Raw genomic sequence first — 27,805 nt, forward strand, 5'->3', positions numbered from 1 at the left:
ACATGCCATCTCAGATAAAGCCATGCTGAGGTACAATATATAACACACCAGCTGCTTTATTGATATCAAGAAATCAATGGTTTTTGGGAATGAACCAAAAGTATTCTAGGACATCATGAGTGGGGAGAACCTTCTACTAGAACCGTGCGCACTGGTGGGAATAATCTAGACCAGCATGAAGAGGTGAGAACCTTCTAGAACAGTGTAAACAGGTGACAACATTGTAGCACAGTGTGAATGGATATGTTTTCTGTAACAGGGAGAACATTCTAAAACAGCCGAACGAAGAATAATCTACAACCGTGAGAATTCTAGACGAGAGAACGTGAGGAGAACATTCCAGAACAGTATAAACAGTATCTCTCTCTCTCTCTCTCTCAGTTCTCTGATGGAGCAGTTGAGGAGGCTGCAGGCTGTGGTTATGAGCGGCTGCTGTAAACCTGCTCAGACTGGCACCTGTGTCCTGGTGAGTGGGCCTTGGCAGGAAGACAGGCTCTTTGTGTTTTACTCCTGTGATAAGGGCGTATCTTACAGTGATAACAAATATCACTGATGATACACACAATGGACTTAAATGTTATGAAGTCAGCACAGGAAGCACGTTAGCTTCAATTTGACATATTTGAGAATACTGACTTGTGAATGACTTTATTGGTTGCATACTCAACCAATAGCACTACGGCTCTGGCTACAGTGACCTAATGGGCAGGGCTTTGTGCAGCAGTGTACATCCAAAATATAAACATTCATTCATTATCTGTAACCCTTATCCAGTTCAGGGTCGCGGTGGGTCCAGAGTCTAGGCGCAAGGCGGGAATACACCCTGGAGGGGGCGCCAGTCCTTCACAAGGCAACACAGACACACACACACATTCACTCACACACTCACACATACGGACACTTTTGATTCGCCAATCCACCTACCAACGTGTGTTTTTGTACTGTGGGAGGAAACCGGAGCACCCGGAGGAAACCCACGCGGACACAGGGAGAACACACCACACTCCTCACAGACAGTCACCCGGAGGAAACCCACGCAGACACAGAGAGAACACACCACACTCCTCACAGACAGTCACCCGGAGGAAACCCACGCAGACACAGAGAGAACACACCACACTCCTCACAGACAGTCACCCGGAGGAAACCCACGCAGACACAGAGAGAACACACCACACTCCTCACAGACAGTCACCCGGAGGAAACCCACGCGGACACAGGGAGAACACACCACACTCCTCACAGACAGTCACCCGGAGGAAACCCACGCAGACACAGGGAGAACACACCACACTCCTCACAGACAGTCACCCAGAGGAAACCCACGCAGACACAGAGAGAACACACCACACTCCTCACAGACAGTCACCCGGAGCGGGAATCGAACCCATAACCTCCAGGCCCCTGGAGCTGTGCGACTGTGACACTACCTGCTGCGCCACCGTGCCGCCCTAAATATAAACATTTCTTTAATAGTTTTATTTCACTCATACTGCCTATGATTCCAGTGTGTGTTTTACCTTTAACATGCAGTTTCCAGTATGTGAACTGACTGCTGTAGGCTTCCATTGCTTCCATTCATTTTTGATGCTAACTTCGAACACCGAACACGTCTTGGCTGATAAAGGTTTAGGAGAACCTCGTGCATCCATTCAGGCTCCATAGAGGCATCCTGCCCTAGATGGAGATGCAAAATATATTATTGAGTGCAGGAGTGAAGCTCTCATTATCCCCCTGTATACGCGATGCTTGTTTTGATCAATGAATAATTTATAAGAGGCTTGGAATGAATGATTGTTAAACACATGAATGTATGTGCCGTTCTGCTGATTGTACACGTGGACAAAAACAGACAAAATGGCTGCTACTGTTAAGCTGCATGTCCATTTTTATAGCATTTTATAACAGCGTTTCATGCAGTGTCCCAAACCATTTCACAAGTCCATTGAAGATGATTTCTCTCACTCTATTCTCTCTGACCTACAAAGGCCAGAGCCTTGACCCACAAACCTGAACAGCATTAAAGTGAGGGAGAGGCTAAAGAGGCCATTCCATGCTCATTTTTGTGGCATTTACATTCATCTGTTCACTATTTTATTTTCATTGTTGAGTTTGAAGTTGAGCTTATTTCATGAATCTCATTTCAAACCATCAATGGACTTGAACCGACTGCACAACTGTGTCTGTGATCCCTCAGTTAATGAAAGCTTCAATACTTGCAGGTAGCACTGGTCTAACAAGCATCCATTGTTAACTACACCATATTTTCTTTGTATTTACACCCAAGTGTCTTCTAAAATCAAGGGAGCTGGTCCCTGGAGTGTACAGCAATAACAGCCTCTACTCTTTTGGGAAGGCTTTACATGCACATAGATAGATATATGGTGCGAAACAGAACTGTGCAAATGTGCATGAGGTATATCAGTGATTACAGACTGTCACTGTCTAATGAAAACACACATCTCCAAAATTATAACAGGAGAACAAAAACCTTCTTAAATTTCAATGGAAGTCAAGGTAAAACAATTTAATTAAACATCATTTTGGAGCATTCCTATTGGTCCATTCATCGTGAAATGTGAAGGAAAGCTGCTCTGTTTACATGATGTAATGAACTAAAAATGGAAATACATGTCCTTCATTGGACAGCGGTGATATATGTGTTATACATATAAGTATGATATAATATAACTTGATGTTGTTGAGGATTTGATGGCATTCAGCCATGAGGACATTAGCCAGGTCATAATTTTTAGGTGATTAGCTTTGCATCACAATTATCTCAAATGACGTTTCACCTCTCCACAGCCCAAGGGAGGGCTTTATGGCCCACAAACTGACACTTGTTAAAGAGTAGGCTCATGTCCACAGTGACCCATTTAATTAATATTGCTTTTCTATGACGATTACACAGGCTCTGTGTGTGCTTTTAAACAAATGTCTCAGCAATAGTTACACCTTAAATGAGCTTCTTATTCGCTAATTATTCATTCATTCATTATCTGTAAGCGCTTATCCAGTTCAGGGTCACGGTGGGTCCAAGGCGGGAATACACCCTGGTGGGGGCGCCAGTCCTTCACAGGGCAACACAGACACACACACTCACACCTACGGACACTTTTGAGTCGCCAACCCACCTACCAACATGTGTTTTTTTTTTTTTTTTTGGACTGTGGGAGGAAACCCACGCGGACATGGGGAGAACACACCAACTCCTCACAGACAGTCACCCGGAGGAAACCCACACAGACACAGGGAGAACACAACACACTCCTCACAGACAGTCACCCAGAGGAAACCCATGCAGACACAGGGAGAACACACCACACTCCTCACAGACAGTCACCCGGAGGAAACCCACGCAGACACAGGGAGAACACACCACACTCCTCACAGACAGTCACCCGGAGGAAACCCACGCAGACACAGGGAGAACACACCACACTCCTCACAGACAGTCACCCAGAGGAAACCCATGCAGACACAGGGAGAACACACCACACTCCTCACAGACAGTCACCCGGAGGAAACCCATGCAGACACACGGAGAACAGACCACACTCCTCACAGACAGTCACCCGGAGGAAACCCACGCAGACACAGGGAGAACACACCACACTCCTCACAGTCAGTCACCCAGAGGAAACCCACGCAGACACAGAGAGAACACACCACACTCCTCACAGACAGTCACCCGGAGCGGGAATCGAACCCACAACCTCCAGGCCCCTGGAGCAGTGTGACTGCGACACTACCTGGTGCGCCACTGTGCCACCCTATTCACTAATTAATGTATCCAAATATATTTGGACATAGTTCTGATTAGCTTTGGTATTTTGACCTAGGTGCAAAAGTAAACAAGCAGGACTTTACACACTGGGAATGGCTGACTGAACACACTAAGTCTAAGAAAAGTAAGAGGACGAAAGGTCCAGTCAAGTTCCACTGTGTTACATGTTTGTGTTTCAGCTGCATAAGCGTAAGATTAGCATGAACAAGCTTGAAGATTGATTATTATTTTACCACCGGCTGAAAAGACTCTTCCTCTCTTGTAGGTGTTGCTCTTGTCCTTCTCCCTCATCCTGTTCCCCAGTCTCCAGCCAGTGTCCCTCAGCGGAGCCGGTCAGCCGGGGGACTTTGCGGCATCTAGAGGTCAGTGATTCAGTCAGGTGGCGAAGTAGGATCTCAAATGACACTTTACCTAATCCCAAAGTGTTGGATAGAGCTATAAAACACTGGAGAACACAGTTCCACTGCTCCACTGCCCAGCGCTAGGAGGTTAACCCCTGTAACCTCTGGCTTTTAATGGAGAATTTGTCTGAACTGCTCATACGGTCAAGACCAATGGCTGTTTTATAGAAATAGAGTGGCCCCCTAACCTGGTTCTGATGTTTTGGCAGTGAGCCAATGCAAGCTTAGACTCATGTGTAGCTGCTTCAGATGCTCCAAATCTATTGACTTTGCTTCACTGAAAGAGACTCTACTACTGACCTCCTGGACATAGGCCCGATACTAACACTTTCAGCTCTATATATTAGCAATTAGTGGTTCAGTTTGGTCCCAAACCCTATGGGGTTAAAAATGTCATTTTGGAAATGTGAGCATATTTATGACCTAAAACATACAGAGCTATTGACCCCTCCTACTTGAGGCATTTAAAGGCAATGTTCACAATTCTAATTTAAAAACACTTTTTATAAAATTCTGAGGATTTTTCCTCATCATTTGCTCACTCTCTGAACTGGAACCCGGTCTAATGTGTTTACGAAACCCCAGTGTCAGTTAATGAGTGAAAAAAATAAAAGGTTATGCTAGGATTTCCCAGTAAACAAGGAACGTCCCTGGACGTTCAAAATAGGTCTAAAAATAGTCTGTCCGTCAAGGACATATTTTAAACGTCAATGGACGTCTAAATTCCATCTTAATAAGTTAGTTAAGTGGTGACCAATCGATAACGTCAGTGGACGTCCAAAACGCGTTTTATACAAGTATTTATTTCGGGACCAATTAATAACGTCAATGGACGTCCAAAATACGTCTAATAGTCGTCTTTTCAATGTCTGTGTTTGGACGTCTTTTCAACTTTCATTTTCAACCTTAAGAGAACGTTGATTAGACGGCAATCATTACGTTATTTCAACGTTGAATCAACGGCTAATTGTTTACTGGGTTCCCTTTCATGGCAGTTATACTACATCTGGAGGTGTTTAGACAGTAGAGAGACCTCCAAATGTGGAAAAGCATCAAGATCAAGATATGGATATCGCTCTATTCCTGCTCCATGGGTGGGTAATATTGACCTATTTTTGCTGTGTTTGATTACTTAAGGTGGAACGGACCCCAAATTCAGGAGAGTGCTTTAAGTAAATTCTAGTAAACACAGACTGAACGTGCTACAAAACTAAACAACCCAAGTTACAAATGAGTTTCTGTGGTAATTCAAACAGTAAACAAAAACCCACAGACAACAGTTCCACCTTAAAAGACAGAGCTTCTGAACATAAACAAACCAGAAAGAGCAGCAATTCCCCAGAATCATAGATGTTAGTGTGCAGGTTCTCTTTGAAGTGATTCGGAAGCAGTATCACCACAGTGGATCTGATTGTACAGTGTGGACCGATGGCTGTTTAATAGGCCCCTGCCCCAGCCAACCCCCGGCTCCTGAATCTTTCCCTTTGGTTTCGTTTAATCACTGCTCACATTAGTGAGGGCAGGGATGCACTTAGCTGTCACAATCCCAATCACCTCCATCCACAGGCACTGTACGCGCGCAGGCACTTTACACTAGGGGAGACGGCTATTATGCGTAGGGCTGTCGATATTAATGACATCAGTATTCCAGCGCTGCACTGCTATACTGATTACTCAGTAATCAGAGAGGACTTTTGGGAAACACCAGTCATCACCTCCTCCTGCTGCACACAAACTGTTTCAAAGTCACTGCTCTGTCTCACTTGTCTCTTGAGACACTCTTTGACTCTCACTTCTCACTTTAGACGAGTTGTCTCATGATATTAATCAGTTCTTAAACGCTGGTGACCGCTGATGTAAACACGAGTGAGGTCGTTTAGATGTCACACAGTGTTTGCCCCTTGTCCGTCATGCTCTGTGATGATGGTGCAGCAAAATGTCGAGTGAATCAAACCCCAGTCATCAGCTCTTATTGAACTATGCTTTACTGGAGCAGGGACTCGAACCCCAGTCATCAGCTCTTACGTATCTGTGCTTTAACCGAGCAGGGACTCGAACCCTAGTCATCAGCTCTTACGAATCTGTGCTTTACCCGAGCAGGGACTCGAACCCTAGTCATCAGCTCTTACGTATCTGTGCTTTACCCGAGCAGGGGCTCGAACCCCGGTCATCAGCTCTTACGCATCTGTGCTTTACCCGAGCAGGGACTCGAACCCCAGTCTTCAGCTCTTACGTATCTGTGCTTTACCCGAGCAGGGACTCGAACCCCAGTCATCAGCTCTTACGTATCTGTGCTTTACCCGAGCAGGGACTCGAACCCTAGTCATCAGCTCTTACGAATCTGTGCTTTACCCGAGCAGGGACTCGAACCCTAGTCATCAGCTCTTACGTATCTGTGCTTTACCCGAGCAGGGACTCGAACCCCAGTCATCAGCTCTTACGTATCTGTGCTTTACCCGAGCAGGGACTCGAACCCCAGTCATCAGCTCTTACGCATCTGTGCTTTACCCGAGCAGGGACTCGAACCCCAGTCTTCAGCTCTTACGTATCTGTGCTTTACCCGAGCAGGGACTCGAACCCCAGTCATCAGCTCTTACGTATCTGTGCTTTACCCGAGCAGGGACTCGAACCCCAGTCATCAGCTCTTACGTATCTGTGCTTTACCCGAGCAGGGACTCGAACCCCAGTCATCAGCTCTTACGCATCTGTGCTTTACCCGAGCAGGGACTCGAACCTCAGTCTTCAGCTCTTACGTATCTGTGCTTTACCCGAGCAGGGACTCGAACCCCAGTCATCAGCTCTTACGTATCTGTGCTTTACCCGAGCAGGGACTCGAACCCCAGTCATCAGCTCTTACGCATCTGTGCTTTACCCGAGCAGGGACTCGAACCCCAGTCTTCAGCTCTTACGTATCTGTGCTTTACCCGAGCAGGGACTCGAACCCCAGTCATCAGCTCTTACGTATCTGTGCTTTACCCGAGCAGGGACTCGAACCCCAGTCATCAGCTCTTACGTATCTGTGCTTTACCCGAGCAGGGACTCGAACCCCAGTCATCAGCTCTTACGTATCTGTGCTTTACCCGAGCAGGGACTCGAACCCCATTCATCAGCTCTTACGAATCTGTGCTTTACCCGAGCAGGGACTCGAACCCTAGTCATCAGCTCTTACGTATCTGTGCTTTACCCGAGCAGGGACTCGAACCCTAGTCATCAGCTCTAACGTATCTGTGCTTTACCCGAGCAGGAACTCGAACCCTAGTCATCAGCTCTAACGTATCTGTGCTTTACCCGAGCAGGGACTCGAACCCCAGTCATCAGCTCTTACGAATCTGTGCTTTACCCGAGCAGGGACTCGAACCCTAGTCATCAGCTCTTACGTATCTGTGCTTTACCCGAGCAGGGACTCGAACCCCATTCATCAGCTCTTATGTATCTGTGCTTTACCCGAGCAGGGACTCGAACCCCAGTCATCAGCTCTTACGTATCTGTGCTTTACCCGAGCAGGGACTCGAACCCCAGTCATCAGCTCTAACGTATCTGTGCTTTACCTGAGCAGGAACTCGAACCCTAGTCATCAGCTCTAACGTATCTGTGCTTTACCCGAGCAGGGACTCGAACCCCATTCATTAGCTCTTACGAATCTGTGCTTTACCCGAGCAGGGACTCGAACCCTAGTCATCAGCTCTTACGTATCTGTGCCTTACCCGAGCAGGGACTCGAACCCTAGTCATCAGCTCTAACGTATCTGTGCTTTACCCGAGCAGGAACTCGAACCCTAGTCATCAGCTCTAAAGTATCTGTGCTTTACCCGAGCAGGGACTCGAACCCCAGTCATCAGCTCTTACGAATCTGTGCTTTACCCGAGCAGGGACTCGAACCCTAGTCATCAGCTCTTACGTATCTGTGCTTTACCCGAGCAGGGACTCGAACCCCAGTCATCAGCTCTTACGAATCTGTGCTTTACCCGAGCAGGGACTCGAACCCTAGTCATCAGCTCTTACGTATCTGTGCTTTACCCGAGCAGGGACTCGAACCCCATTCATCAGCTCTTACGTATCTGTGCTTTACCCGAGCAGGGACTCGAACCCCAGTCATCAGCTCTTACGTATCTGTGCTTTATTCGAGCAGGGATTCGAACCCTGGTTATCATTTCTACCCGATGTAGATAAATACAACTTGTTATCATCATATCACTATATTTTTAACCACTAATTTCCCATCTGTAAAGTGCTATGGAATTTTCCAGAAACAGAGTCCCAGACTCTTCTGGCAGTGTTTTTGCTGATGTTACTCTAGATCACAGTCTGCTCTTTCTCCATTCCTCAGTGTTGGGGGAACTAGGCCCATAGTGGGTTGAAGACTCGACGGCGAGCATATTAAGTCATCATGGTATTGATCGGTTTACATCCTCGTGTTCCTCTGAGGCTTAGGAAATCATGGCAGCTACCAATTCAGCCTGTTATCCACTTTGCTGCAGTAGCACCCCCCCCCCCTCCTCTCCCTGACCAAGCATTCCTCTGGGAGATAGAAGGCTTCTAGTCTACTGCTCCACAGTCATGTCTATAAACACCTGGGGGATAGAAACCTGGCCATGCACTGAGCTTGGTTTTGGTTTTGCTTTAATTCTGTAGTTTAACCCTTTATTTGCATTCATATACGGTGCTGTACAATGTCCACCCAATGTCCACAAATGTAAAGTGCATTACAAATAAATGTATTATTATTATTCTCTGATGTTACATAGTGCGGTTTCTGCAGTGCTGAGCCAGAGACAGACCCTATATTCTCCCAATTACAGGTCAATGGAGCATCCTAATAATTTTGAAGATGTGATTTTAACGTAAAAAATACTACCTAGTTTTGCTTTAAAACATCTGATCTTGTCAGAAATAGGATTTCCTTTGTTTGAGGGATGTATGACCTCACATGACCCGATGATGAGTAACGAGGAAAGAACTCGTAGATAAAAACACAGCATAAATGTTATTTTATGCTGTTTATGTAACAATAGAACAACGATGAAGCTGCCATAAGCAACACAAACGGCCTAGCAAAGATATAACCAGAAAATGACAAATGACCGACAGCCCACAGACAAATACACAGAGCGTATATAAAAATAGACAATAGGCAGCACCTGTGAGCGCTGACACGTGACAGGGCGTGGTAAGAGGAGACGCCAGAGACCTGAAGAAGCAAATCAAACAAAGCACATGACAGATTAAGGATGAGACGCACTAGAACATGACGAAGAACAGCACAAAGACAGCGAGTACTGGATAAAAATAGCATTATATTGCTTTCCTGTGCACGACTGACGAGGTTGATATTGAAGATATTAATGAATCCCGATTTATGGCATGAGCGAGTGGCTCTCTCCTCGGCTTCCAGATTCCCTCCAGCCACTTCTCCAATTTGACCACTTTCAGCTCCGTTACACTCATCTCATACCAAGCAATCATCCAGCTTTTGATTAATTCATTCACGAGGCGATATGGACTTAATATGAAATGGCAAAGATTTTCCGGCTGCTTAATGGAGTCTCTGGGCCCAGTGTGGATCAGACTGGACACTGATGCTGAGCTGATTACACTGGTCTGTATTATCTCTGGGGTATTCAAGGTAATGTCTCCTTTTGTTTGTTTTTAAACTAGTGCTAACCACATTTTTGTGCTTGTGTCCTCCTCTAGTCCACTCACGGTCCCTACGCTCTGTGGTGGAGATCCATAGCCTGTCCTCTCCTGTCTTCTCCATGGACAGAGGGGTGGAGACGACCACCGTGATTACCAAGATGCACATCCGGCCAGGATACGCAGACATGGAGCCTCTAACCCACAATCGTAGCTATGGAGACCGGGAGCATCACCATGGCGACCCCATCACTGGGCACAAGGCAACGTTGAGTTGGCTCTCACGCCCCGATTTGGGATCGTATCACCAGGAGCACAGAAAATGATGTCATTAGCCATTTGAATGGATATGTGCTTCTGTTCCCAGCGGCGCGGAACAAACACAACAACCGAGAACTGCTTTAACTTGATGATAGGCGTCAGCTTTGGGGCAGAGAAATGAACGCAGTGTTTGATGCTGACAATTGCCTTTGCTTTCACTGCTGCAGACGGCTGGGACATTATCCTGAGCCTCTGAAAGAGTTTAACAGCGGGACGGCTTTGACAATCCACACCGAGACCCTTCACTCTCTCACACGGCTGCTCTGTATCGACGTGTGAACGAACACAGAAACCAGACACTAATATTAGCACGTCTTGTCCTTGGTATAAGGGGCCAAACTTTCTGCCACTAAAAAAGAGCAACACAAACATCTTTGAAATGTTCTCCTCTAGCTTCATGCAACGATACGGCTGTCATCTTCGGAAGAAACGTTCTGATTCAGGAGCCGAGCTTGACTTTGTTTCCTTTTTTTCTGACTGTGATCTGTCTTGATTTTGTAAATCAATCAACTCAAACATTTCCTACAGCTCTGGGTGAAGCTTGCTGTGCACATTAAATTCAAGTTAACCATTACATTTGGAGCCATTAACACAGCAGTAGGACGCTGTTGTTCATGCCAGCCATTTTCCCCACACCCTGTGAGGATCTGAAGGTGTTCAGCCAACATTAGATATTCGATGTAGAAGTAGTGATGGTGGATGATTAGTTCAGGATCACAAACACCACTGAACTGATGTTGTTTACTTGATGCTAGAGATGCTTAATAAACATGGAAAACATCTGCAACTGAATTTTAGTCCTCTCTGAAGTTTCTTGTCCTCCAACAACATAAGCCATCTTTACACCTGAGCCCGTATAACACTTCTAATTACACCCACCGAGTGTTAGATATGTCACCAAGTGTATTAACAGGCGCTCTAGGGTCAGAGATGAATGTCAGAGTTGTCAAAGTTACACCAAACTCCATCTTCCTCCTTCCTCCAAACCCTGCAGTGAGCGAGGCAGTTTGTTGTTTTCTCTCTGGGGAGGTAATGGTGGAGGAAGAGCAGTCTCTCTTGAGTTTGTCCCAATCAGAGTGTGTGAAACTTCTCAGCCAGAAACAGTAGCAGATGCTTGTGATGTGGCCTGTCATTAACTCGTCACGTCAGACTAAACGCAGTGTTGTCTGTGAAACACAATAGAGAGAGCCAAATAAGCCTTTCTTTCAATTGAAACATATTGGCTGATTTTCAAAAGTAAAAAAAAATTGTAACACCACTGACAATTAAACCACTGACAATCACACCACTGACAATCAAACCACTGACAATTACACCACTGACAATAACACCACTGACAATCACACCACTGACAATCACACAAATGACAATTAAAGCACTGACAATCACACCACTGACAATAACACAAATGACAATTAAAGCACTGGCAATAACACCACTGACAATAACACCACTGATAATCACACCACTGACAATAACACAAATGACAATAACACCACTGACAATAACACCACTGACAATAACACAAATGACAATAACACCACTGACAATCACACCACTGATGATAAAACCACTGACAATCAAACCACTGACAATAACACCACTGACAATCACACCACTGACAATCACACAAATGACAATTAAAGCACTGACAATAACACCACTGACAATCACACCAATGACAATAACACCACTGACAATTAAACCACTGACAATCGCACCACTGACAATTAAACCATTGAAAATCACACCACTGACAATAACACAAATGACAATTAAAGCACTGACAATAACACCACTGATAATAACACCACTGACAATCACACCAATGACAATCAAACCACTGACAATTAAACCACTGACAATCACACCACTGACAATAACACCAATGACAATCACACCACTGACAATCACACCACTGACAATCACACCACTGACAATAACACAAATGACAATTAAAGCACTGACAATAACACCACGGATAATAACACCACTGACAATAATACCACTGACAATAACACAAATTACAATAACACCACTGACAATAATACCACTGACAATAACACCAATTACAATAACACCACTGACAATCACATCACTCACAATAACACCACTGACAATCACACCACTGATAATAAAACCACTGACAATAACACCACTGACAATCACACCACTGACAATTAAACCACTGACAATCACACCACTGACAATAACACAAATGACAATTAAAGCACTGACAGTTAAACCACTGACAATAACACCACTGATAATAACACCACTGACAATCACACCACTGACAATTAAACCACTGACAATAACACCACTGACAATCACACCACTGACAATAACACAAATGACAATTAAAGCACTGACAATAACACCACTGATAATAAAACCACTGACAATCACACAGATAACAATCACACCAATGACAATCACACCACTGACAATAACACCAATGACAATCACACCACTGACAGTTAAACCACTGACAATCAAACCACTGACAATCACACCACTGACAATAACACCACTGACAATAACACCACTGACAATCACACCACTGACAATAACACAAATGACAATTAAAGCACTGACAATAACACCACGGATAATAACACCACTGACAATAACATCACTGACAATCACACCACTGACAATAACACAAATTACAATAACACCACTGACAATCACATCACTCACAATAACACCACTGACAATCACACCACTGATAATAAAACCACTGACAATCACACAAATGACAATTAAAGCACTGACAATAACACCACGGATAATAACACCACTGACAATAACATCACTGACAATCACACCACTGACAATAATACCACTGACAATAACACAAATTACAATAACACCACTGACAATCACATCACTCACAATAACACCACTGACAATCACACCACTGATAATAAAACCACTGACAATCACACAAATGACAATAACACCACTGACAATTAAACCACTGGCAATAACACCACTGACAATCACACCACTGACAATAACACAAATGACAATTAAAGCACTGACAGTTAAACCACTGACAATAACACCACTGATAATAACACCACTGACAATTAAACCACTGACAATAACACCACTGACAATCACACCACTGACAATAACACAAATGACAATTAAAGCACTGACAATAACACCACTGATAATAAAACCACTGACAATCACACAGATGACAATCACACCAATGACAATCACACCAATGACAATCGCACCACTGACAATTAAACCACTGACAATCACACCACTGACAATAACACCACTGACAATTAAACCACTGACAATCGCACCACTGACAATAACACCACTGACAATTACACCACTGACAATCACACCACTGACAATCGCACCACTGACAATTAAACCACTGACAATCACACCACTGACAATTAAACCACTGACAATCACACCACTGACAATTAAACCACTGACAATCACACCACTGACAATAACACCAATGACAATCAAACCACTGACAATTGCCCCACTGACAATCACACCAATGACAATTAAACCACTGACAATCACACCACTGACAATTAAACCATCCGACAATTACTTACAGTAACAGAACTGACATTAAGACAACTAAAAGTAACAGCACTGCCACTGGGTGAACCTGTGGGTGTTAGGTAATCCAGCATTTGAGATTTAACTCTGGAGATAGTGAGCAATGATTCATACTCTGTGTGTTTGTGGTGAACTGAAGGTGTGTTTTTACAATGAGGTGAGGGGGAGTACAGACAGAGCTGAGGACATGCACTATGAGCAGAAGAAGAAAACCACCAGGCAGCTGCCTTCAGTCTAGGCACAGAATGCTAAACAGTCTCTCTCTCTCTCTCTCTCTCTCTCAGCTTGGTTTGCATGCCAATGAAGCTTGTGACCAAATAAGACGCCTGATATTATTGACCCATTTTCAAATAGAAATTGAAGTACATTTGGTCACTAAACACTTCCAAACTGAAGTACTCTTTCACCCTGGGTGTGTTGGCACTCAGCACTCATAAATTCTGACCACCCACACCTTTTATATATACACACATATATATATATATATATGTAACCGCTTATCCAATTCAGGGTCGCAGTGGGTCCGGGGCCTACCTGGAATCACTGGGCGCAAGGCAGGAATACACCCTGGAGGGGGCTATATATATATATATATATATATATATATATATATATATATATACACACACATTATAAATGAGTGATAAGTGATTGGACAGACTCGGACATTAGAGAGGACTAAATATTAAACACCTTGTCCAGTGTTTGTTTAAATGCAGGTCTTGGTGGAGTTCCATTTCACTGTAAACTGTTCCAACATTGTTTTTTAAGTTTGTACTTTCATTGTAAATTTTATCAGATAATATTGTAGGTAAAAATACTTGATGTTTCAGTCTGCTAGTTTGGTAAGCTTTAATTCAGCTGCTTCCATTTATAAAAAAAAATATATTAATTTGTAAACATTGTAGCGTAATACCCCAATTTCCGGCCACTTTAATTACAATATTGGAAATCGTAGCTAACTGTAAATAAATAGATGTACTTTACTCACTCAAATCAACATTTTTCAGGAGTTATATATGTGTGTAGATTAATACCCAAGACTTGCTTGACTTTGAAAAAAAATATGTTTTTAGATAAAAACGCTTTTGTTTAAGTAGGTGCTAATACTGCTAAGATTACTAACGCCCCCTAACTTCGGCCACCTCCCCTGCTTGTGACAGTCAAACGAGACAGTTGCTGCCACATTCATTGGTTTTGAGAGGTACACAATGAGATTACGTTTGTCCTGTGTTGGTATCCGTACTCTACATATCAGGATTAAAATGGCGGTAGATTTTCCCCTCAGAGAAAAGGAAGCTAACCGCTAAGCTAACTTTTACACTGAGGAAATATCAGTCGTGAAATGGAAATGTGTTGTGTTCTACATGCAGTTTTGCACACAAAGAATTACAACTCTGTTAGAGATACTTAAATATTGTTTAGATGTGTGATTTCTTGCGAGACTGATGTTTAAATGCCCTACTAAGGCTTGATCTTATGTTTTATTGTTTTACCCACTGCGACTGGCGAAGAGAGAGAGCAGAATTGCACCATATACGGCAGTGGCCGGAGTTAGGGCACGGCTGGAAATAGGAGGAATACTGATGATACATGAATATATATGAATACATGAAATCAAATGTATGTGTGTGGGAGGGGACCTACCCGCTTCTAAAAGTTACATAGTGCAATTTCTGCTGTGCTGAGCACAGAGAAGCTATGACAGCGGCTCTATTCTCCCTGTTACAGGTCAGGGGAGCATCACAGAGATTTTGAAGCTGTAACTTTAAGGTAAAAATACTACCTACTGTTGTTTTAAGTCATTTGGCAGACGCTGTTCTCCATAGTGACTTTAAAACGTGCTGCATTTTGGAGTCCTATAGATACCTCAAGCTGCCAGATACACAGTGCTTACACACTCCACTTTGGCTGACTATCAGTTTTCCTTTGATGTCTTTGCAGTGTTATGTTCTCAGGTAAACAACGTGTGGTTATTTGGGCTAAAGAAAAAATAAATCATGAGCTTAACGTATTAATCCCCATAAGAACAGTATTAACTCCTCCCAGGGCTTGTGTGTGTGCAGCGCGGCATACAGTTATTTAAAAGATGTTGTGGAAATGTTTCTCCTCAGTGTGTGTGAAGTGTGAGGTTTTGAGATGACCGGATGTTGACTTTAATAAAGACGTTATAGCTACGTCGCCGGAACGCGCGCGCTCTCGTGTTTGTGGCTATAAACCGCGCAAGAGCGCCGCGCGATCTCAGTCCAGCGCTGGTGGCGGGAGGCAGAGGCTGCGCGCGCTTCAATTCAATCGTTTCTGTGAGCTACGGGGATCAGCGCTTCCCCGCGCGCTCGTGTCAGGACAGTACAGCGGATGACCAGCGAACGGACACTTGAGGAATGGACGAGCAGGACCCCTCCGTCACCGAGGATTAAATAAAGACCCTCGCCTCCGCTTTCCCGCGCGCTCCAAGCGATGCAGGCGAACGGCAGCGCGTGCTCCGTGGGCGCGGACGACGGCTTGGACGCTCGGAACCGGAGCGAGGTGCCTCTGCGCTGCTGGCTGCAGCTACTGTCCGAGGACGAGGCGGTGGTGGAGGCGGCGCGCTGGGAGGGCGCGGAAGCGTTCGCGAGCGCGGCACTGCGCGCGGCCATCGCCGCCGTGTACGCGGCGGTGTGCGCTCTGGGTCTGGTGGGCAACGCGCTGGCGCTGTGCGTGCTGAGGCGCGCGGCGAGGCACGGTGGCGCGCGCCGCTCCTCTGTCAACTGCTTCGTGATGGGCCTCGCGGCCACGGACCTGCAGTTCGTGCTCACGCTGCCGTTCTGGGCCGCGGACACGGCCCTGGACTTCCGCTGGCCTTTCGGCAAACTGATGTGCAAGCTCGTGAGCTCGGTGACCACCATGAACATGTACGCGAGCGTCTTCTTCCTCACGGCCATGAGCGTCACGCGCTACTGCGCGCTGGCTTCGCCGTTGCCGTTGCGCGCGGTGGACGCCTGCGGGGGCGGCGGCGGTGGAGGCGCGGCCGGTGGCGCGAGGCGCGCCTGCGTGGCCATATGGCTCGTGTCGCTCACGGCCACGTTGCCGCACGCCGTGTACTCCACGACGGTGCGCGTGATGGACGATGACGAACTCTGTCTCGTGCGCTTCCCGGACACGGGCGGCTGGAACCCGCAGCAGCTGCTCGGCCTCTACCAGACGCAGAAGGTGCTCGTGGGCTTCCTCGTGCCTCTCATCGTCATCTGCGCGTGCTACGTGCTGCTGCTGCGCGTCGTGCTCCGGAGGCGCGTGAGCAGCGGCTCGGAGGAGCGCGTGAGCAGCCGGCGCCGACGCCGCTCACGCGTCACGAGGTCCGTCACGGTGGTCGTGCTCTCCTTCTTCGTCTGCTGGCTGCCCAACCAGGCGCTCACGCTCTGGGGAGTGCTCATCAAGTTCGACCTCGTGCCCTTCACCAAGGCCTTCTACAACGCGCAGGTGTACGCCTTCCCGCTCACCGTGTGCCTCGCGCACGCCAACAGCTGCCTCAACCCCGTGCTCTACTGCCTCGTGCGCCGCGAGTACCGCGCGGGGCTCAAGCAGCTGCTGCTCGGGACCTTCGCCAGGCTCGCGCGCCGGGGCAAGAAGGTGGCCGAGGCGCCGAAAAGCAGCACGCAGGGACTGGCTGTGGTGCGCGTGGAGGGAGGACTGTGAACGGACAGTGCGAGGAGACTCTCGCGGGGACCGGACTAAATGCAGGGGCGAGGACTGACCACTTAGGGTCGCGTCTGAATGTCTGGACACCTCCTGGTTGTGATGGAAAAATGCAAACTAACACTGATCCATGTACACAGCACACAGTAGATGATATGTAGTGATTATGGTACAGTTCAGAACGTGCTGTGCTTGGTTAGATTTAGCGAAGCTTAATCACAATGTCGAATATACATCAGAGGGCAACACAAGGAGAAGTAGCAGAATCATAGAGAATGTCTAGGACTTGGGGAAGTGATCAGTGATGACGAGACAAGTGTACGTGACAAAAGCTCTATATAAACTGTGCTTGTCCAACTAAACTAGAGATGTAATGCTTGACTCTGTGTCTTTATTCCTCTGGTTTTCCTTTCTGGTGACTAGACTAATTGCCATAACACTGGTCACATGACACGTCTTGTCGAACCTTTTAATACACAGTTCCATACACCCCCAGTTTATCAGCTCCACTGACCACACAGGAGCACTCTGTAGCTCTGTACTTACAAATTGTTGTCCATCTGACCTTTCACCTTGGTCAGGACCCCCACAAGGTCAACACAGGGCAGGTATAGCACTGGTGTGTGTTGGAGTGGATCAGAAACAGCAGTGCTGTTGGAGTTTTAAACTGCAACAGTGTCACTGCTGGCCTGAGAATAGTTCACCGACCAAAAACATCCAGGCAACAGCACCCTGTGTCCACTGATGAAGGACTAGAGGACGACCGACACACACTGTGCAGCAGCAGATGAGCTACGGTCTCAGACTTTACATCTACAGACAGTGAGTGTTTAAAAACTCCAGCAGCACTGCTGTGTCTGATCCACTCCACCAGTTCAACACACCACCACCACATCAGTGTCACTGCAGCCAAATAATACCTGCCCTGTGGTGGTCCCACGGGAGTCCTGAACATTGAAGAACAGGGTGAAAGGGGGCAAATAAAGTATGCAGAGCAACACGTGAACTACTGTCTTTAATAGTAGACCTACAAAGCGGTCCTGTCTGGTCAGTGGAGCTTCTGGTTCAAGGTTCTAGTGTGACTTTATGTTGCCGAAAGGAAAAAAGGGCACGCACACTTTGAAGAGAAGCTCAAGTGATGTTAAGAGGCTTAACCAACGTAATCCCCGTAGACCACTGGGGTTCAGAACCTTTACAAGTCCTCCAACTCCTCTGATCCCGCAGGACACGGGGGGCGTCATCGCGTTAAGTCAATAATCCCATGTTTGATATAAACATTTTTGAAGATGGTAACTGATCTCAGCCGGGGTTCTCACTCTAGCCTCATTAGATTCCTCACTACTCTCCCACTGCGGTGGGCTACTGCTGAGTCCTGTTCAATTACTGTGAACATCTTTGGCTTTAACACTGTTCCAACATTGTTGTCCTAGTAGAGGTGGTGTTGAGCCCCATCCCATTGCTCACAACTGCAGCCTAGCACCGCTGCGCCCTTCGTTTGTGTGTGTGCTCATCGAAGTGTGCAAGGTTGCTTTGACCTTCCAGATTTATTCTATTTCTGTCTTTAGACCCAGAAAGGGGTTGGGGGTGTGTCCGTGTGTACACTGCTGAGGCCATTGCTCAGAATCCACAGCAGCCCAGTGACATTTCACACATAATTACTTTAGAAAATAGCCTGGAAATCACAGCTTTTTATCTTTAACTTTGTTGTCATTTGTAATATTCCATCCATTCATTATCTGTAACCCTTATCCAATTCAGGGTCGTGGTGGGTCCACAGTCTACCTGGAATCATTGGGCGCAAGGCAGGAACACACCCTGGAGGGGGCGCCAGTCCTTCACAGGGTAACACACACACATTCACTCACACACACCTACGGACACTTTTGAGTCGCCAATCCACCTACCATTCTGTGTTTTTGGACAGTGGGAGGAAACCAGAGCACCCGGAGGAAACCCACGCAGACACAGGGAGAACACACCACACTCCTCACAGACAATCACCCGGAGGAAACCCACAAAGACACAGGGAGAACACACCACACTCCTCACAGACAGTTACCCGGAGGAAACACACGCAGACACAAAGAGAACACACCACACTCCTCACAGACAGTCACCCGGAGGAAACCCACACAGACACAGAGAGAACACACCACACTCCTCACAGACACTCACCCGGAGGAAACCCACACAGACACAGGGAGAACACACCACACTCCTCACAGACAGTCACCCGGAGGAAACCCACGCAGACACAGGGAGAACACACCACACTCCTCACAGACAATCACCCGGAGGAAACCCACAAAGACACAGGGAGAACACACCACACTCCTCACAGACAGTTACCCGGAGGAAACACACGCAGACACAAAGAGAACACACCACACTCCTCACAGACAGTCACCCGGAGGAAACCCACACAGACACAGAGAGAACACACCACACTCCTCACAGACACTCACCCGGAGGAAACCCACACAGACACAGGGAGAACACACCATACTCCTCACAGACAGTCACCCGGAGGAAACCCACGCAGACACAGGGAGAACACACCACACTCCTCACAGACAGTCACCCAGAGGTTCAAAATGGTTCCAAATCAACATAATTTACGTATACTTTGCGTCTACATTCTACACAGAAAAAAGCATGCAAATAAATGGGGGCATATTGGAAAGCTTAAGCTGTCGGCTAGAAGGCTGTAAATCTCAAACCCAGTTTGGACCAGTGACCTGTAAAACCGCTCTCTGAAGGAATGGAGCACTGTCTAAAACATGTAAAATAAGTCGGATTGGTGAACTGTTGAACTGTGGTTAGTGTTGACTTCTTTAAAGCTCTCAAAAGGCTGGTCTCTCGCCACACAGTTTACACATAAACAGACACACAAACACACTCTTCTAACTGTGAACTGTGCGGACATTATATAGACATCCTGTCATTTAGTGCAGACTTACCATTAACTTTTCTATACGTAATACTCGCTTAACCTTCCCTTAAAATATCTTAATATAATCATTTACACTGTGGCGACCATCTGCTGATCTCCACAAGGAAGACCCGTGCCCACAATGTGAGGCTGTAAACAGGTTTCGGTCTGTAAATAACTTGATAAATAATTAGATTGTCGATTGTCATTAGCCCTGTTTCACACAGGAGCATTCAGCGTCCACACACAGGGTCCAGGCTTTGGTCGAAATCTCCTCGAAGAAAACGTTGCACTGACTTACCAGATTAAAACTGAAGTCAATTAACTGGCAGCAACAGCTCAAAGCCCACCTCCCTCTTCAGCCCCTCTTCACGTGAAGAGGTTCTCGGTCTGAATATGGATCGAGGCCTTTACGGCTCCAGCCTCCTGCCTGAGTTCTAATGGAGTCATTATCACGAATTAGACTGTAATCCCTGCAGGCAGACATGAGACAGGCAATGAACCCACAACCCCAGGACCCTGGAGCTGTGGGGCAGCGACTATTATTCTCTAAAGCACATACACATTTCTATCAACTGGAAAACAAGAGACTGAGTGAGTGTGAGTGTGTGATGATGCCCTGTGATGGACCGACACCATCTCTAGGTCTGGACGGCAGCGTTAATGCTTGTTCTATCAGATCAAATACACCAATTTACTGGAACCAAATCGGCCAAGTGAGAACACGCCTCTGAGTCCGTCTGGAAGTGTTGGGATTCAGGAACACAGGCCCCGTACACAGCTGGTCACTAAGTGAGATGAACGATCGTGCCAACTGCTGATCACTTATTCTATAAACCTTCTGTGAGGTTTAAACGACTTCCAGATGTTCTGCTAAACAGAGGGCTTTAACTCTAAAAGACTGAGTGCTGCTGGTGTTCCCCGGTCCATTTACTGCTGTCTTTTGAATTGAGGAGAGTGGAACATGCTCAGGGGTGCAGAACGTACATCAGAAATGTCAGTGTGCCATTCCTGCGTGTGGCCTTTCAGTGCTGTGTTACACACAAACTGCTCCCTGCATGGAAATGCATCTCCTCTGACTTCACAATCCTGTGGTGTACTCCACAAAAGATGGAGGGGCAACATGGTAGTGACAACGACAAAAAACTCAAGGGTCCTGGGTTCAATCCTCAGTTAATGCCGTAGGGAGGATCTTGGTGTGAGAGGATGGGGTGTGGGGTGTGAACCCATGCCATATGCAACCTTCTAAACAACGTCTTTTTCAGAAATATGCTGCCCATGCTAATTTGAACATATCAAACAGCAAACCACATCTAACAGCATGAGTACACCAGAAAATACACAGTGTTAGTCTAACAACTAACATATCTAGTGTCCAGATATGTCTCCAATAAAACGTTTGTGGCATTTGGTGAAGCACAATACAAAACCAAATGCATAAGACAGGTCACAAATGATGCTTTTCCACTGCAAGGTACCTACCCGACTTGGCTCGGCTCTACTTTTTTTGTTTCCTTTTTTCGTTAGGTAAATTTGGGACCTCATATCTTGAAGCAAATACTAATTTAGTCCCTGCTCACTTGTGGTTTAAAGCAAACCAAGTAGGATCTAACATGACGTGTAAACATTGCAGAAAGCTGATTGGCCAGAGAGATTTGTTAATCACGACAGAATGCAGACCTCCAGCACAAACTAGGCATTTGTAAAATATCCACACTACACATTACACATCAAATTTGTTTTTCTCCGAAACACACGGTGCCATAGTGTTCTGAAGGGAGAGCTTCCTGACTGACAGAAACACCCTCATGAGTTTGTGTTTCATGCTCAGTGTGAGCACACACTGTACGTAATGCCATTCACGCTGATTACTTTCATGCAGTGTTGGGCAGAAGAGTCAGGTACACAGTGGACAAATCGAAAAGCAGTTTTAGTCATCCATGCAAAACATTTTTTAACTCAGTTTGCCAGGCCTGAGAGAAAGATGATAAGACATGACGCTTTCTTAACTGGGTCAGTCTGTGTCTGGAGGCCCCAGATGATTGCTGAATGAAGATTAAAAAAACAGTGATGTAGCACTGTTTTAATCATGCGTCTCCTTACTTTTTCTGCAGTGTTTAGCTGATTTCAGATTTGGACTGAGCTCAGAGCGTCACTGAGGTAAAGCACTGAACAGCACTTTTTGTTGCAAACAGGCATCAAATTCATCAAAGGTGAATTTGTAACATTTTCCCCAGGTATTTTTGGATTTCTAGCTCTCATGGAAAACCAGGCTTGAAACTTCCCTTTAACCATAAACTCTAATCCAACCCATAACCCCAAAGCTAACCATAACAGAATATTTAACCTTAACCCTAAACCTAACCATAAACCTAAGCTTCAATCGCTTAGAAATGGCAGCATTATATTTGTGTGAGGCTCACCCCAGTAGTTCCATGTGAAATAGACTAGGTGTGGCCATTCATTCATTGTCTGTAAGCGCTTATCCAGTTCAGGGTCGCGGTAGGTCCAGAGCCCACCCGGAATCATTGGGTGCAAGGCAAACCTGTTGTATTCCCATGAAATTTGCAGGAAAAAAAAGCAATGGAGAGGCAAAGACTGCTGTCATCATAACACTGTTTGAATTACCACAGAAACTCATTTGTAACTCGCGTTGTTTAGTTTTGTAGCACTTTCGCTAGTTCAGTTAGCCGTCGCCGGAGTTTGGAGGTAGTTCCACCTTAAGTGATTCAAAGCAGCAAAAATAAGTCAATATTAAACACCTATGGAGCAGGAATAGAGCAATCCACATTTCAGTTTGTGCTTTTCAAAGAGAGAGAGAGAGAAAGCCTAGCATACCAGACTGAGACACTTTGTTTTTTTTTTTACTAATTTAGAGACACTAGTAAACATTAGACTGTTTCAAGCGTGTTAACAGCCTGGAGAGCAGTACTATTTATAATTAAATACAGGTCAGTTAATGCTACTGATCACTGCTTTCAAAACATTAGCGATGAAAATACTACCTTGTAGTTTTCTAAATGGAAACAGTCTCAGTGTGGGGTAACTCCCTTGGATTGCATGGAATCATGCCCCTATGGCGGGTAATTACACATGGAGCCCTAACTCTCATGAGAGGTACTTTTATTTGCTCTGCAGACTGATTACTGCAACTGGTTTCAAGGTGTGTTCATCATCCACTTTGCCTGCTGGGAGTTCGGTATCCTAAATCATGTGATGCAAGCGACGGAGTGTGTTTTGATTTGTGCTGATGAAAGTGCATATCTGAGCGCTGTGTAGAACTCATCAAAAAGCAGCTGTGCCTTCATCACGTATGCAATCAGCTTGCAGGCTGTAAAATACGCCTGGAAACTTCAAACCTACCACCACGCAGGGTTTCAAATGTTTCTGCTAAGCATTGGTGCTCGGTGGTGTAGCTGTGTTTCACTGACTGGCCCTGTTCCACTGAGATAAATGAGAGTGTTTCAGAAGACTGTAGTAATTACCTGCTGCAGTCTATCAGACAGGTTGGGCTCTGACCTTTCGGGGGAGGCCTGTCGTTGATAACGATCAGGACCAGTCAGAAAGTGAGCGAGTTTAAATATCAGTCTGAGATGGATCAGGGTCATCTCTGGCACCGCTGTGTGATAGTGTCACTCAGTGCCACAGCTGGGTCTCTGGAAGCTCCAGGAAAAGGGCAGATGAGACACTGGGTTTTTTGCAGATGGTGTACTTTTCCAACTTACATCGAATCACAAGGATTTACTTTCACATCACATCTACTCAACAGCCAATAGGATTCCAGTAGGCAGTCCCCAACAGCTTCAGCTCTTCAGGCAAGGCTTTAGTAACAAGAACATTAGTAATGTCAGGCTGGATGATTAACATTTAACAATGGCAGCTCATCCCCAAGGTGTTCAGTGGAGCTTAATCACCCCAACTCATCCCAAGGGTTTCAAAAGGGAACGTAGATGACTCTGGACAACTGCTGTAATACGTCTCGGACAGCAGTAATAAGTCAATATTACCCACCTATGGAGCAGGAATAGAGCAACATCCTCAATGTTTTTCATGCTTTTCAAAGTTCAGGGGTCTCTCCGCCATCCAAACGCCTCACTGACTTTCTTTCCATTTACACAGGCACTGCTGTGTAAAACTTTTATCAAAATTGCATTGGATTACAATCACGAGCTTTGCCTTTAAGTACCCCAACTCAACTCAAAGCAGTGTTGCCAACTTAGCGATTTTGTCGCTAGATTTAGCGACTTTTCAGACCCCTTTAGCAAGTTATTTTTTTAGAAAGCGACTAGCTACATATCTAGCGACTTTTCGTATAAACCCTAATTACTTCCCATCCAAGAGAATCGTTAAATCTGCCAGTGAGAGAAACTCGGTTCTCGCACTATTTCACTGTGTCCTTCTTTTATTCTTCTATTGTATCACTTTAAATTGTTTTAATCATTTTACTCTTTTTATGTATTTCCGTTTACTGCAATATTTAAATTGTTTTATTGGACTTTTATGATTTTTATTCTTGCTTTTAACGGTTTCTTCTGTAAAGCTTTTGTATGAAAGGTGCTCTATAAATATACTTGCCTTGCATCACCTCTCTGTTCCAGTGTGCACTGCAGCTCCCACAGATGAGAATGAGCTGTGTATGTGCAGACAGTGTTACCAATGACCAATCACTGATCTGCTGTTTGCTCCTCCTTCTTTTTTCACATTGGTTTCCGCCAATGGTCTCAGACAAACAATTGATCATGTGATCTCCTGCTAGGTGGACATGATGATGTAATATATACGCAAATTAGAGCATGGTCTAGCTATATGTAGCAACATTTCAAGCAAGATTTATCTACTTTCCTCTGAAAAGATTTGGAAAAACTATCCCAAAGGTGTTCAGTGGAACTTAACTACCCCAACTCATCCCATAGGTGTTCAATTAAGCCACACTACCTCAACTGTGTTTAGAGGAGCTTATTTATTTAAACTCCTCCCAAAGGCATTCGATGAAGCTTAATTACCCCCAACTCATCCCAAACGTATTCAGTGCAGCAAAACTAATACGACTAATCCCAAACGTATTCAGTGCAGCAAAACTAATACAACTCATCCCAAACGTATTCAGTGCAGCAAAACTAATACGACTAATCCCAAACGTATTCAGTGCAGCAAAACTAATACAACTCATCCCAAACGTATTCAGTGGAGCCAAACTAATACAACTCATCCCAAACGTATTCAGTGCAGCAAAACTAATATAACTCATCCCAAACGTATTCAGTGCAGCAAAACTAATACAACTCATCCCAAACGTATTCAGTGGAGCCAAACTAATACAACTCATCCCAAACGTATTCAGTGCAGCCAAACTAATACATCTCATCCCAAACGTATTCAGTGCAGCAAAACTAATACAACTCATCCCAAACGTATTCAGTGCAGCCAAACTAATACATCTCATCCCAAACGTATTCAGTGCAGCAAAACTAATACAACTCATCCCAAACATATTCAGTGCAGCAAAACTAATACAACTCATCCCAAACGTATTCAGTGCAGCCAAACTAATACAACTCATCCCAAACTTATTCAGTACAGCCAAACTAATACAACTCATCCCAAACGTATTCAGTGCAGCCAAACTAATACGACTAATCCCAAACGTATTCAGTGCAGCCTAACTAATATGACTCATCCCAAACGTATTCAGTGCAGCCAAACTAATACAACTCATCCCAAACGTATTCAGTGCAGCCAGACTCATACATCTCATCCCAAACGTATTCAGTGCAGCCAAACTAATACAACTCATCCCAAACGTATTCAGTGCAGCCAAACTAATACATCTCATCCCAAACGTATTCAGTGCAGCCAAACTAATACAACTCATCCCAAACATATTCAGTGCAGCCAAACTAATACAACTCATCCCAAACGTATTCAGTGCTGCCAAACTAATACAACTCATCCCAAATGTATTCAGTACAGCCAAACTAATAAAACTCATCCCAAACTTATTCAGTACAGCCAAACTAATACAACTCATCCCAAACGTTTTCAGTGCAGCCAAACTAATACAACTCATCCCAAACGTATTCAGTGCAGCCAAACTAATATAACTCATCCCAAACGTATTCAGTGCAGCCAAACTAATACGACTAATCCCAAACGTATTCAGTGCAGCCTAACTAATATGACTCATCCCAAACGTTTTCAGTGCAGCCAAACTAATACAACTCATCCCAAACGTATTCAGTGCAGCCAAACTAATACAACTCATCCCAAACGTATTCAGTGCAGCCAAACTAATACAACTCATCCCAAATGTATTCAGTACAGCCAAACTAATTCAAATCATCCCAAATGTATTCAGTGCAGCCAAACTGATACAACTCATCCCAAATGTATTCAGTACAGCCAAACTAATACAACTCATCCCAAATGTCTTCAGTGCAGCCAAACTAATTCAAATCATCCCAAACGTATTCAGTGCAGCCAAACTAATACAACTCATCCCAAATGTATTCAGTACAGCCAAACTAATACAACTCATCCCAAATGTATTCAGTACAGCCAAACTAATACAACTCATCCCAAACGTATTCAGTACAGCCAAACTAATACAACTCATCCCAAATGTATTCAGTGCAGCCAAACTTATTCAAATCATTCCAAACATATTCAGTGCAGCCAAACTAATACATCTCATCCCAAACGTATTCAGTGCAGCCAAACCAATACAACTCATCCCAAATGTATTCAGTGCTGCCAAACTAATACAAATATTCCCAAGTGTATTCATTGCAGCCAAACTAATACAACTCATCCCAAATGTATTCAGTACAGCCAAACTAATACAACTCATCCCAAATGTATTTAGTACAGCCAAACTAATACAACTCATCCCAAACGTATTCAGTGCAGCCAAACCAATACAACTCATCCCAAATGTCTTCAGTGCAGCCAAACTAATTCAAATCATCCCAAACGTATTCAGTGCAGCCAAACTAATACAACTCATCCCAAATGTATTCAGTACAGCCAAACTAATACAACTCATCCCAAATGTCTTCAGTGCAGCCAAACTAATTCAAATCATCCCAAACGTATTCAGTGCAGCCAAACTAATACAACTCATCCCAAATGTATTCAGTACAGCCAAACTAATACAACTCATCCCAAATGTATTCAGTACAGCCAAACTAATACAACTCATCCCAAACGTATTCAGTACAGCCAAACTAATACAACTCATCCCAAATGTATTCAGTGCAGCCAAACTTATTCAAATCATTCCAAACATATTCAGTGCAGCCAAATTAATACATCTCATCCCAAACGTATTCAGTGCAGCCAAACCAATACAACTCATCCCAAATGTATTCAGTGCTGCCAAACTAATACAAATATTCCCAAGTGTATTCATTGCAGCCAAACTAATACAACTCATCCCAAATGTATTCAGTACAGC

General features: G+C 45.0%; 2 protein-coding genes across 2 annotated transcripts in view; both read left to right on the forward strand.

Moving 5' to 3' along the window:
• LOC136679474 (cyclic AMP-responsive element-binding protein 3-like protein 3-A) overlaps positions 1-10,895 on the forward strand; it is a 46,340-nt gene extending 35,445 nt beyond the window's left edge. The window contains exons 8-10 of the mRNA XM_066658004.1: positions 382-466; positions 4,056-4,152; positions 9,882-10,895. Coding sequence (XP_066514101.1) covers positions 382-466; positions 4,056-4,152; positions 9,882-10,147 — 448 coding nt within the window. The 3' untranslated portion in view covers positions 10,148-10,895. The remainder of the gene's footprint in view (positions 1-381; positions 467-4,055; positions 4,153-9,881) is intronic.
• Positions 10,896-16,009: 5,114 nt separating this feature from the next.
• Positions 16,010-17,703, forward strand: LOC136679459 (relaxin-3 receptor 1-like). The gene has a single exon (XM_066657983.1). It carries the CDS (start codon positions 16,206-16,208, stop codon positions 17,418-17,420), a length of 1,215 nt encoding a protein of 404 aa, XP_066514080.1. The 5' UTR covers positions 16,010-16,205; the 3' UTR covers positions 17,421-17,703.
• Positions 17,704-27,805: the final 10,102 nt, after the last annotated feature.

Source organism: Hoplias malabaricus, chromosome Y (genome assembly GCF_029633855.1).
Source record: "Hoplias malabaricus isolate fHopMal1 chromosome Y, fHopMal1.hap1, whole genome shotgun sequence".
Classification (NCBI taxonomy): domain Eukaryota; kingdom Metazoa; phylum Chordata; class Actinopteri; order Characiformes; family Erythrinidae; genus Hoplias; species Hoplias malabaricus.